The sequence below is a fragment of the Erinaceus europaeus genome, chromosome 11 (assembly GCF_950295315.1).
Source record: "Erinaceus europaeus chromosome 11, mEriEur2.1, whole genome shotgun sequence".
NCBI lineage: Eukaryota > Metazoa > Chordata > Mammalia > Eulipotyphla > Erinaceidae > Erinaceus > Erinaceus europaeus.
This window is the reverse complement of record NC_080172.1, coordinates 62,387,578-62,404,119: the sequence shown is the minus strand read 5'-3', so window position 1 is coordinate 62,404,119 and position 16,542 is coordinate 62,387,578. Positions and strand designations below refer to the sequence as shown.

Below are 16,542 nucleotides of genomic sequence, written 5' to 3'. Positions count from 1 at the left end.
ACACATAAGTTACTATTCTCAAGGATAGGGGTTCAAACCCCCATCCCTGTTTGCAAGGAAAAAGATTCACAAGCAATGGAACAGTGCTGCATATGCCTTTCTCCTTCTCTCTCTTTTCTCCCTTTTTATTTCTGTATCTATAAGAAAAAGAGGGGGGTGGGGGAAGCCACTGGGAGCAGTGGGATTGCCATTCAGGCACTAAGTTCCAGAGATAACCCTGGTGGTCCCTGGGGCAAATGATTTCTAAGGGAAAACTGGTTCCAGGTGACTTTTGAGGGTTTCCTCTCTAGAAGCCTATGATATTCTATGCAGCTGAGGGCTGGCATTCAGAGACTGCTAGTGTGTTTCAGCCTCATTATCACAAGAGTCAGCGTAATTCAGCATTTAGCAGATACCAGCCCTGTGCCAAAAGATTTGCATATATACCTCCATACCTATGGACAGCAAATCTTTGATAAAGGGGACCAAAGTATTAAATGGAGGAAGGAGGCTCTCTTCAATAAATGGTGCTGGGAAAACTGGGTTGAAACATGCAGAAGAATGGAACTGAACCACCTTATTTCACCAGAAACAAAAATCAACTCCAAATGGATCAAAGACCTCGATGTTAGACCAGAAACTATCAAATACTTAGAGGAAAACATTGGTGGAACACTTTCCCACCTAAACTTCAAGGACATCTTTGATGAAACAAACCCAATTGCAAGAATAACTAAAGCAGAAACAAACCAATGGGACTACATCAAACTGAAAAGCTTCTGCACAGCCAAAGAAACTATCACACAAACAAAGAGACCCCCCACAGAATGGGAGAAGATCTTCACATGACATACATCAGACAAGAGACTAATCACTAAAATATACAAAGAGCTCAGCAAACTTAGCACCAAAAAGGCAAATGACCCCTTCCAAAAATGGGCAGAGGATATGAACAAAACATCCACTTCAGAGGAGATCCAAAAAGCTAACAAACATATGAAAAACTGCTCCAGGTCACTGATTGTCAGAGAAACGCAAATAAAGACAACATTGAGATACCACCTCACTCCTGTGAGAATGGCATACATCAAAAAGGACAGCAGCAACAAATGCTGGAGAGGCTGTTGGGACAGAGGAACCCTTCTGCACTGCTGGTGGGAATGTAAATTGGTCCAACCTCTGTGGAGAGCAGTCTGGAGAACTCTCACAAGACTAGACATAGACCTTCCATATGATCCAGTAATTCCTCTCCTGGGGATATACCCCAAGGACTCCATAACACCCAACCAAAAAGATACGTGTACACGTATGTTTATAGCGGCACAATTCATAATAACTAAAACCTGAAAGCAACCCAGGTGCCCAACAACAGATGAGTGGCTGAGAAAGCTGTGGTATATATACATAATGGAACAGTATGCAGCTATTAAGAACAATGAACCCACCTTCTGTAACCCATATTGGATGGAGCTAGAAGGAATTATGTTAAGTGAACTAAGTCAGAAAGATAAAGATGAGTATGGGATGATCCCACTCATAAACAGAAGTTGAGAAATAAGAACAGAAAGGGAAACTAAAAGCAGGATCTGACTAAATCTAGAGTATGGCACCAAAGTAAAAACCCTGTGGTAAGGGGGAGGGTGAACATTTGGCTTCCCACGGTGTCGGGTGTGGGGGCGGGGGGTGAGTGGGAGGGGGTACTGTCTTTTGGTGGTGGGAATGGTGTCTATGTACACTCCTATTAAATTGTAGTCATATAAATCACTATTTAATTAATATGAGAGGGGAAAATTGATTGTATGTCTCAAACTTTTTAAAACACAGACTGAGTCTTTTTAATACATAGGCTGAGTCTTTAATATGTTGACTCTCTCAAAAGCCTAGACCAGGGAGAACAGAAGCAACTGGTGGCACAGCTATATACACGATGTTGGATATTGTACAGTAAACCCTAACCAAGGGACTTTTCAAAGTTAACCCTATTACCAAATAATGTGATAACAATAACTATCCATTGTCTTCTTGAACCCTAAGATAGCAAGAACCTCATATTTCCACTATAGAGCCTATATTTCCCCCAGTCCTGGAACCTTAGGGTGGGGTGCAGTTTCCTGCATGCTTCTCTCAATTCATATCAAATAATACTGCACCCACAGATCACAACCTAATCAGTGCAACGAGTGCCACCTCAGCATGTTTCACGTCAGACTGTGTCCAGAGACTTCAGGTGTGGAATGACAACCCTTCAGCTTCATTACTAGGGCGAGACCTTTCCTTTCATAGTATTCTCTAATTCCATTCCAGGTGGTTCACTTCCTAACAAAGTCCCCAAACCTAGATATAGACCAGGTCCCCTGAGATAGAGCAAATGTTCACACGTATCCATAAACTAGGGCAAAATATATACCTGAAAGCAAAAGTACACAATAGTCTGCAGTGAGTAGCCCCCAACACTTCATCTGCACTATTCTAGCCTTTAGGTCAGTAATTGTTCAACAATTTGTTTGGCTTTGTACGTTAACTTTCTTTCCAGCCACCAGGTTCCAGATGCCAGCAGGATACCGACCAGACTTCCCTGGACAGACGACCCCACCAGTGTGTCCTGGAGCTCAGCTTCCCCAGAGCCCCACCCTACTAGGGAAAGAGAGAGGCAGGCTGGGAGTATGGATCGACCAGTCAATGCCCATGTTCAGCGGGGAAGCAATTACAGAAGGCAGACCTTCCACCTTCTGCAACCCACAATGACCTTGGGTCCATACTCCCCGAGGGATAAAGAATAGGAAAGCTATCAGGGGAGGGGATGGGATATGGAGATCTGGTGGTGGGAATTGTATGGATTTGTACCCCTCCTACCCTACGGTTTTGTTAATGTTTCCTTTTAAAAATAAATAAATAAATAAAGATTTGCATATATAGCAACATTTAAACTTTACATCAGCCCTATAAAATATTAATTCTTCTCCTTATTTTGTAGATTAGGGGCACAGGGCTAGACAATTTAAGAAACTTGTGTAGCATTTGGATCCATGTCTTCCTTCCTTCCTTCCTTTATTTCCCCCCTCCCCTGCATTTTATTGGATAGGACAGATAGAAATTGAGAGGGGGAGTGGGCGATAGAGAGAAAGTGAAAAAGATAGGCTTCTGTGGACCTGCTTAACCATTTGGGAAATGACCCCCCTGCAGGTGGGGAGCCAGGGGCTCAAACAAGGATCCATGTGCAAGTCCTTGTGCTTCTACTATGTGTGCTTAACCTGGTGCACCACTGCGCAGCCCCCTGGATCCATGTCTTTCTAACTCCCAAACTCACATTATTACCCACCAGACTCAGAATGGGTCAGATCAGTTGTGGCAGGAGGGGGGTGGACCTCTTGCTCACCACACCTTTGAGGGTGGCTGGTTCTCATTGTTTTATATCACTTTTATTCTCAGGGGTCCAGTAGATAAGCTCAGAGAATTGACTCATTCATAGCTAGTTTCCATCAGGGATAATAGAACTATCCTTGGGTTTTATCAAGTCAATGTCACATAAATCAAGAACAGGAAATTAATGAAATCCATTCACTTTCTAGTTTATTCTGATCTCAAAGCAGTCTGGGCTGAAGACAACTCAAAACTGGTTCTCAAAAACAGGAGATGTGGGTTGAGAGGCCCCTCTACCAGGTGCCTTCACCACATTACCCCCTGAAAAGGTTCTTTAAGTTATAGATCCATCCATCCATCCATCCATCCATCCATCCATCCATCCATCCATCCATCCACTCCATATTTATTCAAGGCTTATGGTATCCCATGTGCTTGGTGCAGATACTTCCTTATGCCAGTAAATAGGACAGGCAGAACTCTCCCTCTCTACCCATCCACCCACAAAGAGGCACCCTGAATTTTCACAATCAAGCTGAGATTTAATATAAGATTTCAAACCTAGGTGGAAAAGTGGGACAACTATGAGGACTCAGCATGAGGACAGTCTCTTGCACCCAAACCTCTGATGTGGAACTACCTTAACAATTATCCCAGTGGCTCTCCCCTAAGCTCTCTCACTAGTACATCAATTTAATTACATCACAGGAGATATGCAGAGACTTGGAAAGCAAAATCCTATTTCCCTCAGCAGCCTCACAAGTCCTCAGTGAATTTATGTCCTGAGCACACACTTATTTTGATATTAAAATTTAATCTACATTGGGTGCATTTGGGGAGGAAGATGAGTCGCTGCTGCCTAAGAACTACGCACATGTTGAAAGAGGTTCTTTAAGCTTGTCACACATTTCTGGGGTATGCTGGTGGCTCTAGCAGAAGGAGAGGTATCAGGGTGGGTGCTAAATGGGGATAGGTGGAGCTTAAGCCTGGGAGATGTGAGTGCTGCAGACAGACAAAGGGAACTAGCAGCAGAGGCTCTAAGATAATCAGAACTTTCACAAATACACACTTTTAACAATTCTGCAAAACTTTATTTTCTGAGACCTCATCTTCCAGTTGCACCAGGTTGTGCCTGGGTCCACATTATTCTAGCTGGACTGTCACCCCTTTACAGCAACTGTGATCATATTGAATTTTCCAAGAGTTGAATAAAAGAAAATGAATTAAAGACAAAAAAATCCTATAGACTTCTACCCAAGTCCAGAGGCACCACTGGCATGATTTTATGCCAGTAATATGAATCATCAGAAGAGTGTCTGGCATGGTGTGTGTGTGTGGGGAGGGCTGGCAGCGGGAAGTGCCTCTAGGGAAACAACTTAAGCCTTCTGCACTTGCTACTCTGGATACACCCTAGACTGTTCTATTTGCTAGTTTTGGGGGAGGCTTCACCCCATTTCACTTTTTAGGCTAATTTGAGCTTATGGGTGGAAGGAGGCTTGTGGGACCCAAGCTCCTCCTCTTCTGTTATTTCAAAACTCAATCACTTTCTCCAACCCAGATTTGCAGAATTACAGGGCAGGAGGCAACCTCTGCAGCCATGTCCACCCTGCAAGGCTTCAGTTGCCCCTGAATAAGCATCTCCTTGACAAGTCTCCTCAGGCTGGGAACCCTGCAGGAAAAGTTCAGATACACACTGGCTTTTGGGGAACTTGGCTTCTTTCACTTGATTTTGCAGGGATGTGTGGTCCTGTAAACATTCACACCCTCAGACATAACCTTTGGAACTCCTACGGCTTCATATAACCACAGAAAGATTTTCCTGAATTATTTTTCCTCCTACATATTTACTTTTTCTCTTCCCCCTCCTGTAAGAGAAAGGATGAGAGTAACAGGTAATAGGTACTGAATGCCTGTTATGTTTTTGGCATGATTCTAAGAATTTGCATGAATTAACTGATTCATTCTTACAGAAACCCATGTAATTTACTACTCCCCTCCCCCTCCAGATTAGGAAGCAAACACTCCTCACACAGCAAGGAGTGGCAGAACTGGAATTCAAAGCTAGGCTTTTGACCTCCAGGGCTGGTGCTCCTGTTCTAAGAATACTGACAGTTCTTTCCCTATTTGTTGAATTCACATATGCTGGTGTGGAGATTGTAGGGAAGCCATATGGGGGTGGGGGTGGGGTGGCACTGGTTAGGATAGGTACCTGAATAGCCTGTGATGTCCATGGCCTTGAGGTTCCGGCATTTGATCACGGTGAGGGTGAGCCTGCCTGCTGTGGGCAGATAGCAGAGGGAGAACATGATTTCTCCCAAATCCACGCTTTCCTGCAAAAACAAGAAGACAAGAGGGCAAATGAGGGCCACACTACTCCCTCTGCAGCTGCTTTGGCACCACTCCAGGGGGCTCTCTGTGGCAGAGTGCCAACTCTTTAAGCCCACAGGTCTGGCCTCCATGCTGGGAAGAACTGGGTACAAAGGGTGATGCTAACAATACTGCCTGCTCAGGAAGATTTATTCCCAGCTGCATGCCCTTTCAGCTCTGATCACAAGAATCCAAGTGTTAATCTGAGTTGTCATTCTTTAGCTATGACATGGTCTGCATGAGCAATTGGCTGGGGTCTTTGGCCCACCAGCACCTCTCCAATTCACTCTTTTTAAAGAATTTTTTATTGTTATCTTTATTTATTTATTGACTAGAGACAGCCAGAAATTGAGAGGGAAGGGAGTGATAGAGAGGGAGGGAGACAGAGACAGAGACAGAGAGATACCTGCAGCACTGCTTCACCACTTGTAAGCTTTCCCCCTGCAGGTGGAGACCGGGGGCTTGAACCTGGGTTCTTGTGCATCGTAACATGTGCGCTCAACCAGGTGCACCACCACCTGGCCCCTCCAGTTCACTCTTCATAGTCACCGACTCCCTTGTTTTCCTGTCCTATGTATCCTGTGGTCAAGACTGTGTCCTGGACAAGACACACCAAGGCTATAAGGCTCCTCCTATCTTAGCAGATCTGTTTTCAGCCTTTGGCTCATTCATTTGTCATTAGTCTTTCCACCTCAGCAGCTTCTTGTCTTTCCCTGAACACATTCCACACTTGAACTCTCAGGTCTCAGTTTGGAAGCACAAAGAGTTATTATTCCCTGCCCAGAACATGCTGCCAGCCAGTTTTCCCATCAATTTTTGGTGCCTGTCTTGGATCCACTTTGACCTTTTCCCTTGAATGGGGTCATCTTTCACACATGACCCCAGCCTGAATCACAGACTCTGTTGGCTCCCCTGTCCCCAGAGTCATCATGGTCAGGTACCCCAATTCCAGGAAGTTTCTGAGCAGCAGGAATAGGAAAACTTCAATAGATAGTATGACTGTCTATTGAGTTAAATAGCACTTGGCCAGGCTGAATCCTCTTTTCAAAGGCCCCCCCCCCCCCAATACAGGGCACTGTCACTATGGGACTCCCTCCTCAGGAGGCAAGGTTGATATAGCAAGACATGCCATTCCTGAGGGTCACCAAGTGGAGAAAAAAGAGGTCGGAGCTGAGGTGGCTCTGACTGCAGATGGGCCATTCATTTGTTCCTTAATTTAGTCAACAAATTAACTGAATATCTACTGGAGGCTGGGGATATGGGATAAAACAAAGCAGACAAAAAGTTCTGCCCTCATGGAGTATACATATCACTGGAGCAAAGGACAATAAAAAGGTAAGCAAATAAGATAGACAGTAAAAAGTAGGAGACAAAAAAAAAAAAAAGCAAGACTGGGAAAGGAGATAGGACATGTTGTGTGGGGAAGTGGAATATATATATTTAAAATCAGAACATTGATCAGCTCTGGTTTATGGTGGTATGGGGGACTGGACCTGGGACTTTGGAGCCTCAGGTATGAGAGTCGCTTTGCATTACCATTATGCTATCTACCCCCAGCCTGGAAGTTGACATTTTAGATAGATCAAATAGAGAAGGCTCCCTGAGGAGGTGATTCTGAGAAATACAATAGTCAAGAGAGGAACAGAAAGTTTTGTTTATATGTTTTGTCCCTTCTCACAAAGAACAACCCTGTAGTCTGGAGTCTCCCTCAAGATTAATCCCAGACTCTGTCACGCCTTCCAGAGCATGTAGTACAAATGCCCTCCTCTAGATGGCACTAACACCCACCCTTCCACTTGTTCTCACTGGGGCAGTCAAATCCCTGAGCAGCAGATGAATCTTTACAACTCCCCAGGGAGGACATCCTGAATGATAGCCACCCTCCAGTATACGGAGCCCCATGGCAGCATAGTCAGTCCAACACGAAGCTCTATTTTGTTTTCCACCTTCAAGGCTCATAGCAACTCTGTGAAGGAGGCATTAGTCATTATTCCCTCCAGTTCTCAGATGAAGGGCTCGCTGTTTAAGTTCAGTGAGCTGCCCAGGATAGTGCAGCCTTTCCTGCTCATCCAGGGAGCCTCTCAGGCTCATCCTGGCTGCTCTAACCTTAGATTAAAGCCTCATCAGTTATCTGTTCTTATCATCTGTTCTTATCCATCTTGCCCAAATTTCAGATTTAATGACACGATATTCAGAAGTGATACTATGGTCTGCATCCCATGTGCCAAGTCATTTCAGTTTGCTAAATCATTTCAGTAAATCTCCCTACTGCCCTACAAACTGGACATTCTTGTCAGCCCATTGCCCACCAGAGAAATAAGTGCTTTGTGAGGTTAGTAATTTGCCTATGGTGCCCTGACTAGTGGGTGCTCAACTTTCACAGAGCAATGCTGCTGCTCAAACACCTTCACTGGTTTCCCTTGTTTGGTTTTTGAAATCGGGGCCCATATTCTTAGCTTGCACTCAGGACTTTCAAGCCATTATAATAATGACTGTCGTACTTTTTCATCAGGTTATCTCTCTCTACTCCTCCATGACAACTCTTTGCTCCACACAACTACTATGACTTTGACCCTTTTGACCAAGATGCTAAGCACCCACCTCAGGCCTTTACCCAGGGTCCAACACACACACACACCTCCCAGTTCTCCAGAGCACTCCCTGCCCTGGGCCACTTAGGGGTGTCACCAAGTCTTTTCTTGGTTCTGTAACCGTGACTTCCTATGAGTAGCTGGTATGGAGTTGGGGGGGACTGTTAGGACAAAGATTTGTTTTATACCCACTTGTGCTCCAGAGGAGCTACATAAATGCCCATGGAAAGGATGATCCCCCCCTTTTTTTCTTAGAATAACCTTCTATAGAGTGGTTCTGAGTTTCAGAGTTCTGGTCAAGTGGGGGCATGGGGAGGAATCTGGAAGCTAGCACTCCAAATAGCAGACCCCACACTCTATAATGGACTCAGACAGGTGAAAGGTCTGCATTAAACTTCCCCTGTGACTTGAAGGCAGAGAGAAAACTGGCAGAGAGGCATCTGGAAGCCCCACTGTGAGAGTGGGGGTTCTGTTGTGGCGGATTAGATCCTGTCTGGATGCTCTTGGTCAGTGGATCAAGGGGATCGGATTAGATCCTGTCTGGATGCTCTTGAACAGTGGATCAAGCGGATATAGTTATCCTGCACATACAGGCAGCTGAGAGTGAGTTTATTTGATAAAAGAAAATAAACAGGCTAATTTTGAGTAAATAGAGAGATGGAAGCTAAGCAAACAGCCAACCTCTCCTGGAGCAGCCACCCTCTCTGCAAAGCCTGGGCCCAGCTCAGCTTGACCAGCCCCTCTCCTGGCCCCATCTGGGTTCTGTGGAACATACCCCACATTCTTTTATCTTCACCAAATATCTTTGAGACTTTGGCTTAATAAAAGCTGAGGTGAGCAGGAGCTGCAGAACAGCCAACGCATTATTGCTTTCCTCTTCACTGAGGCCGGCAGAGCAAGGTGCCCCAGGGCCCCTGACTAGTAATGAGCTCCCCAAGTGGAGAGGTCACTGCTGCTCAGTGAGAGGCAAAAACCAACTTGACCCTTTTGATTTTTAATCCAGGGGCTGTATGCAAGTCCAGTCATAGTTTGGCTAAAGGTCTTGGGCAACGTTTGCAGGGGGTGGGCCTGCCGCAGGGAGAAGAGGAACCGAGAGATGTCTGTCCTTAAATACGACCTGTTCATCTGATGTCACTGCCCAGGCTCTGTGATCTGGCTGCAGTGCTCAGATATCTGGGCACAATGCTTCTTAGGAGCTGCTCAACACTGCCCTGGCCATGGCTTGCCCTGAAAACACTTCTCTCTCCTCGAGGTATTCAGAATCTCAGGCAGAGAAAACAAGCTCCGTCTGTGGGTTTCCCAAGAAAGAGCAGTCAAGGGGCCCCAACTTCTATTCCTGGGCAGCCGAGTAGCTGGGAGACTTTGGGCACAGTCTCTCCTATTTCGGGACCCCAGTCTGTTAGATAAAGGCAGTGTGCTACACATTCTGTCAGGAGCAAGCGTTCAAGCTGCAGAGTCTACCCACTGCCAGTCTCAGCTGAGATGGCCCAAAGGAGTTAGACTGATGTCTGCTACCCTCCTCAGGAAAGCTAAAAGTTTTGTTCAGAGATTCAACAGCCCTCATTCCCTTCAGTCCCCACTGCCACCCAGATGTTCTGTTCTTCTCCAGGGCCAGCCCTCATTTTCCTAAACAGGCATTGAGTGGAGTCAATACCTCTGTGTTTGTCTTGGGAATCCAGGCTAAGCGAAGCAGAGACAAAGCTCCCCACCTCTTGGAGAACACTTCCCAGCCTCTTAATCACTAAGTGGCTTGTCTGATTCTCTCATCAGCAGCAGAAAAGCATCCGCTCCACTTTCAGGGAAGCCACAGGAGACCTAGAAGGGTCTCTGCAGCACTGGGCAGGAAGTGCTGCTCAGTTAACCCAGGGCAAAGCGGCCTGTAAGATGACTGGGGTGGAAGCCAATTTAGTTCCAGTGGGTAAAGAAACAGCCAGGGAGCAAGTCTTCAGGGTAGATAGGGCTTGATATTGGGGGTAGAGACAGTTAGCTATGAACCTCTGACACCTGGGAGGGAAGACTGTCTTCCCTGGCTTCTGGCCCCACAACATCATGGTCTTCTTCACAGTTGATGCCATCATAACTTTAATGTTGGAGCTTGTGAAAAAGCTCACTTAGTGTGCTGCTTTTTCATGTGTGTGACAAAGGATTGACTTTTTTTTTTTTTTTACTAGAGCACTGCTCACCTCTGGCTTATGTTGCTGTGGGGTGTTGAACCTATGACTTCCAAGCCTCAGGCATGAGAGTCTTCTTTCATAACAATTATGCTACCTCCATTACCTGTACCCAGGTTTGAGCCAAAGCCCCACAGCATGGAAGGAAGCTTTAGTGTTGTCTCCCCCTAACCCCCCCCCTCTCCTCCGTCTCTATCTTCAATCACATAGTAGACTTCTAAAGGGAAGGGGTGTGATATAGCCCGATGCTGACAGATGCTAAGTACTGAGTGCTCACTGGCTGGTGAACACATGGTTGAGAATATAAATTTGGGGTCCAGAGGCTCTGAATCCAAGTTCCAGGGCTGGCATTTATGGGCCTCGCTTAGTCTGGCAAGAGTTCTGGTTTCCCAGTCTGTAAAAATGGGCTGATACCAGTGCTACCTCAAAGATGAAATGAAATAATTTGTACAAAATGGGTTGCATGGAGCCCAACATGGAGTAAGTGATCAGTCATTCTCAGTGGCTATTACAACTACTACTGCTGTAAGGACAGCTGTTATAAAGAGCACTTCGTCCTGTGGTTCAAGCAGGGGAGAGAGGGGTAATACCTGTTTGTTTTGGTTAGTTCTACCATAGAAGAATGGGTAAGAGGCAAAGGTGGGAGTAATGGACCCAGTCTTGATGTAGGCTTCCTTGAAAGAGTGATAATTTGATGAGTCTGGCTTGTTTAGTAAAAGGAGTCTGATAGCAAGAGAAAATCAGCAAGAGAATTTCAAGTAGGGAGCTTGGGGGACCTGTGAAGACATGGAGAGTAGGAGGGGCTGGCAGTGGGAAGCTGGCCAGGTGAGGGCAAGAGTAGCCAAGACTGCTTTGTGGTTCACCCCTAAGAGTTTGCCCTTGGGGGTCGGGCAGTAGTGCAGTAGGGTTAAGCACACATAGTGTGAAGTGTGAGGACCAGTTGAAGGATCCCAGTTCAAACCCATGGCTCCCCATCTGCAGGGGCATCACTTCACAGGTGGTAAAGCAGGTCTGCAGGTGTCTTTCTCTCCCTTTCTCTGTCTTTCCCTCTTCTCTTGATTTCTCTCTGTCCTATCCAATAAGAAGAGCAGCACTGGAAATAACAACAAGAGCAACAACAAAGGCAACAAAATGGGGAAAATGTCCTCTAGGAGCAGTGGGTTCATAGTGCAGTCACCAAGCTCCAGCAATAACCCTGGAGACAAAAAAAAAAAAAAAAAAGTTTGCCCTTGACTCCACAGGCAATGGGAAAGTGTTTCTCCCTGCATCTCACACTTAGCCCATAGTGTCACCTTCCACACACAGAGCCACAGCAGAGACTGTTTCATGTGTTGTCCTTTGATGATACACCTGGTAGATGTTCGCAAATATGGGGCAACAATAGTGACAGGACAGAGTCCCAGCCTCCAAGAAATGGAATCCTAGGGGAGGGAGATAAAAATAAATGAAACTAGAGTGTATCCGAGGACAGGGAGTGGAGCAGTGACGAAGCAGAGTATAATAAGGGTTGTGTGTGGGGACTCCCAGACAGAACAGAAAAGTTGTCAGACCAGCCCACTGGAGGGAGAGATCAATGGGAAAGGTCAAGTGAGGGAAGGTCAAATTCCTGTCTGAAAATTAACTAATTAATTAATAAGATGCTGTAGAATGAACCCAGGGACGGATACACACACACACACACACACACACACACACACACACAGTTCTGCCGAGCCACCAGACTCAAGGCCAGGTCTTCCACTGCCCTATACACAATCTTAGATGTTTATTTTTAAGGATTTATTTTATATTTACTTATGAAGAGGAGAGAGAGAGAAAGAGAGAGAGAATATCAGAGCTCTACTCTGGCACATGCAATGTCAGGGATTGAATCTAGGACCTCATATTTGCAAGCCAGAGACTTTACCAGCTGCACTATTTCTGAGATTGCAGGGTTTTTTTTAAATAAAGATTTGTCCATGTATTTATTTTGAGAGAGAGAGAAAGAGAGTAATAGAGAGAAAATGAGAGAGAAAAATCAGAATATTGCTGAGCTTTGGCATAAAGTGATGCTGTTGGGTTGTGTTGGGGGGGAGAGAGAAGAGACCAGGAACTCGTGGCGGAGCGGGAACTCAAATCTTTATTCACGCGGGTGCCCCAGAATTGGGTGTGAGCACAGGCACGTGGAGCTAGCAAAATGGCCGTCTCCCACTATGCCCAACAGCCCTTCTCCAAGTTGGGTCGCGGAAGAGAAAAGAGCAAGAAGAGAGTGAAAGTGGAAATAGGAGAGGCTTTTATGGGAGGATTCCAGAAGTGGCAAGTCTGGATGGGATTGGCTAGGAAAGGGGGTGGAGAGAGGCAAAAGGTATGTTGGGAAGGTGGAAGCCTCCTTAGCAACTGTTGCAATGGTTTTAACTGAATTAGCAATACTCTGAGGGGATAACGTGGTGGATATCTGTAAATAATACTTGCATGGAAATGTAGTGGTTTGTGGGCCCTGCCAATGTTTGACCACATCTGCACAATTTCCCAACATGATGCCAGGGGTTGAACCTGTAGCCTCTGGGGCCTCAGACATGCAAACCAGTGCTCTAACATGCTGAGCTCTTTCTCCAGTCCTTAGCATTGTTCTGCACCAGCTCTCTCCTGGCTGAATGAAACCAGGAGGCTACTCTTTTGTTCAGAATCACTCAGGGTCTCCCCATTTCACACTCATTTTGTAGTTGGGAAACCTTTTCCTTGAGTGAAGTGAAATGTTTTCTAGAAATTTAAACACATACAATGAAGGAAAAGTGGATCTACGACAGGGCATCTAGAGTTCCTACCTTTGGCTCATTAGCCTACCTCCTGGGACTACCAGGAGCCAACTCAAGAGATGGCTTATCCATAGACCCAAGTGGCATTTAGACTTCTTCATGATTTGGGGATGGCCTTTCTCATTAGCTGTTCTGCTACAGAGGTCCCACATGACATCTATGACACCTGCCAGCACCTGTTTGTTGTGTGCCTACTACATGTAGTCCCAAGTCCTTGCCCACCTTGCATAGGGTGATCTCTCTGAAGTTTCCTGAGATGGACACAAGCATTTTCAGTTTCTATGTGGGGACACTGGAGTACAGAGAGGCTGTGTGCCAGGTCCAAGGACACACAGCAACCCAGTGGCAGAGCAGGGTGTGAAGTTAGGCAACCAAGCTGAAGAGTTCACAGATTTTTGTTTGTTTTTGCAAAAATATTCATTGATTGATTTATGTATTTTTGCCACCAAGATTATCGCTGGAGCTGGGCACTGGCATGACTCTGCTGCTTCCAGTTGCCATTTTTTCTTTGGATAACAGCATGAGAGACAGAAGGAGAGAAACTCAGAGAGAGAAGGAGAGATGCCAGAGCACCACTGAGTCCTAGAGAGCTCAGTTTTAACCACTATACCGTCCTCCTCTCCACAACTCTGTGCTTCCCAAGCCATCCAGGGTCTCATACACCTCCATGTCCTCCCATCTGGGAATCTCATGCAGCCCCCCCCCACCACCACTTTCCTGTCTTTCCATGTCAGCTGTTCCTTCTCTTGGGCCACCTGCCCTCTCATGGTGTGACTTGGGGTGTGCTCCACTGCCATACCAGCTTTCCAAATGCCAAGAAGCAAAGATAAGGCAGAGCAGTATTTGATGACCCACCGGGTGAGGGTGCTGCGATGTGGAGACTGACACCTGGCCCACCCCTCACCCCCATGGTTGGCTCAGCTCCCTGCGGGGAGTAGGAAGCCCAAGGAGTGGGTGTTCCTTCCCAGGGTGCAGACAGGGGCTCCTGCTGTGAGCACCGGGCCAGGCTGCAGTGGGCTGGCTCCCTGCTCCTTTCTGAGCCTGGCCCCACCCCAAGCTCTGGGGAAATGCTGGAGATGGCTGAGGTGGAAGGGTGAGATGAGTCTGCTGTGAGGTGCTGGGCTTCCTGCTGGGCACCGCCACCCAGGCTCTATTTATTCTGAACTCCATGCTTGCTTTTTCTCTCAAGCACTTTCTGCCCCAAGGGCTTTGCAGCTTTATGGATAAATGAGCCAGCAGCATTGAGGCGCCTGCCATCAACTCCACAGACTCCAGCTGCAACCTGTGGTGTGGACACTGAGATTAGACTAGCCATAGAGAAAAATGGGACCCTCCAGCTCCTGGTGGTGGTGGTGGTGAGGGTGGGAAGCTGAGAAAATGTAGGGCTGAGGGAGGCAGTAGGTGTGATCCTCATGGCTGGATTTGGTCCTAAGGGACATGTGCAGAGACTAACATGCTTCAGAGGAAGGCAAATATTTCTGTGGCTGAGCATCTTTGGGGGAAGCAGATGGTTTTACTTAGGAAACTGTCTCAGCCTCTCCTTCAGGAACCTGCCCTTGAGAAGAGGTTTAGTGCTTCACATGCACCATTACTTTTAGGCAAATATCCGTGAGTCAGAGTCACACTTGGAGGTGCACATCTGATGACTTTAAAAAGGTGGGTGGAGAGGGAGAGGGGCTAGGAGGGGGTGGAAGCAGCTCAAGAGGAGTGGAGTTTGGGGATGTTTTAGAAGAGGTAGAGGTCATGCCTAGGCAAGCTTGTAAGTCTGCACTGCTGGCCCTTGTCAGAAGCCAGGGCACTGGACCTCAGCTTAGCTTCAATCCTTCCACCCACATCTTGATTAAACTGAGAGGACTAAGTTTAGGGGCGTTAATGAAGTTAGCAGGACCCATCTTCTTGTCTCAACTCTGGCTGTCAAACAGCTATCAGTTTCCTTGGGAGCTGATGGGTGTTCAGAGGTGAAAAGTCTGATCTCTGCCCAGCATAAGGCTGTGACAGGAGGAGGACTCAGCAAGAGGGAGGGGAGATGTTCTCGGTCCAGTGGCTTCCTGGGGCAGCTCAGGAATGTTTCCGCAAACAGGTGCCACAAGAGGCCCCTAACAGGCTTTGGTTTTGGCCAAGGTTACAGGCTGAGGAACTAACAGTTTCATCATTGCTTTGCCATCCAGAAGACTCACCTGCCACAAGAAATTTATAGTCTTGGGGTTTGGTGGTCATTCAGCTAGTCCAATGCACATGATATCATGTGCAAGGACCTGGGTTCAAGCCCCAGATACACACCTGTGGAGGGGAGAACTTCACAGTGCTGCAAGTGTCTTTCCTTCTCTCAGCCTCTCTCTTCCTTTCTACCTCTCTGTCTCTTACCCTATATCAAAAATAGAGGAAGGAAGGAAGGAAGGAAAGACGGAAGAAGTAGAAAGAAAAAGAGAATGAGAGGAGAGGGAGCAGAAGAGAAAGAAAAGGAGAAAAAGAGAGAAGGGAAAGAGAGAGGCAGGAGCTCTTGATCTTGCTATGACTGACTTTGTGAAGACCCTATTTACAGCCTATCCTGGAGCTGCTCATCTTGCTCTTAAAATGTCCTCTTCTTCTAATTCTCCTCCCACCTGCTCCCAGCCTCTGCATCTAAACAGTAAAACTCACTGGGATTCGAAGTCCTGTGCCCTCCTGCCCATCCATAATGTTACTGTAGTTCTCTGTGCTTATTACTCTTGAGTTCCTGACCCCTTCACTGACCTCTCCTCCAGACTCCAGACACATACATCCAGAATGACATCGCCATGTGGGCATTTCACAGAAAGCTAAGACTTGCCAGGTAACCGAAGGTGAAGGCTAATCTCCCACTCACATTCTCTTGCTTTCTCCAACTCTCCAGCCTCACAGTTGTTCAAGACAGAATTGAGACATTATCATCAATGCCTGCCTTTTCCCCCTTCCCCTCCTCTTGTTGCCTGCATCACCAAGCCTTGCCAATTTGGCCTGCAAATTCGATCTGGAGTCCAGCCACGTCTCCATCTCCACTGTCACATGGAGGGCCAATTCATCTTGTATGCAGCTGCTTCCTGAGGTCCAGTCCTACCTGCCTCTGCTCTCCACAGAGTAGCAGGAGTGTGCTTTCAGAACTATGCCATGGATCATATCATACCTTTATTTAAAAATCTCCAACACCAGTAAGGGCTGGGCAGTGGCACACCTGGTTGAGTGCACACCTTACTAGGTGCCAGGACCTGGGCTCAAGCCCCTGGTCCCCACATGCAGGGGGAAGCTTCATGTGTAGTGAAG

At 46.8% G+C, this 16,542-nt stretch overlaps 1 protein-coding gene and 1 long non-coding RNA gene across 4 annotated transcripts in view; one reads left to right on the top strand and one right to left on the bottom strand.

The window, feature by feature from the left end:
* LOC132541380 (uncharacterized) overlaps positions 1–16,542 on the top strand; it is a 621,539-nt gene that overhangs the window by 191,001 nt on the left and 413,996 nt on the right. The gene's annotated exons all lie outside the window — the stretch shown is intronic.
* SYT6 (synaptotagmin 6) overlaps positions 1–16,542 on the bottom strand; it is a 72,105-nt gene that overhangs the window by 10,901 nt on the left and 44,662 nt on the right. For all 3 annotated transcript variants that reach the window (XR_001601661.2, XM_060201843.1, XM_016191335.2), the window contains one exon: positions 5,549–5,669. Coding sequence is in view for 2 of the 3 variants with exons in the window: in XM_060201843.1 (XP_060057826.1) it covers positions 5,549–5,669 (121 nt within the window). In the remaining variant the exon portion in view is untranslated. The remainder of the gene's footprint in view (positions 1–5,548; positions 5,670–16,542) is intronic.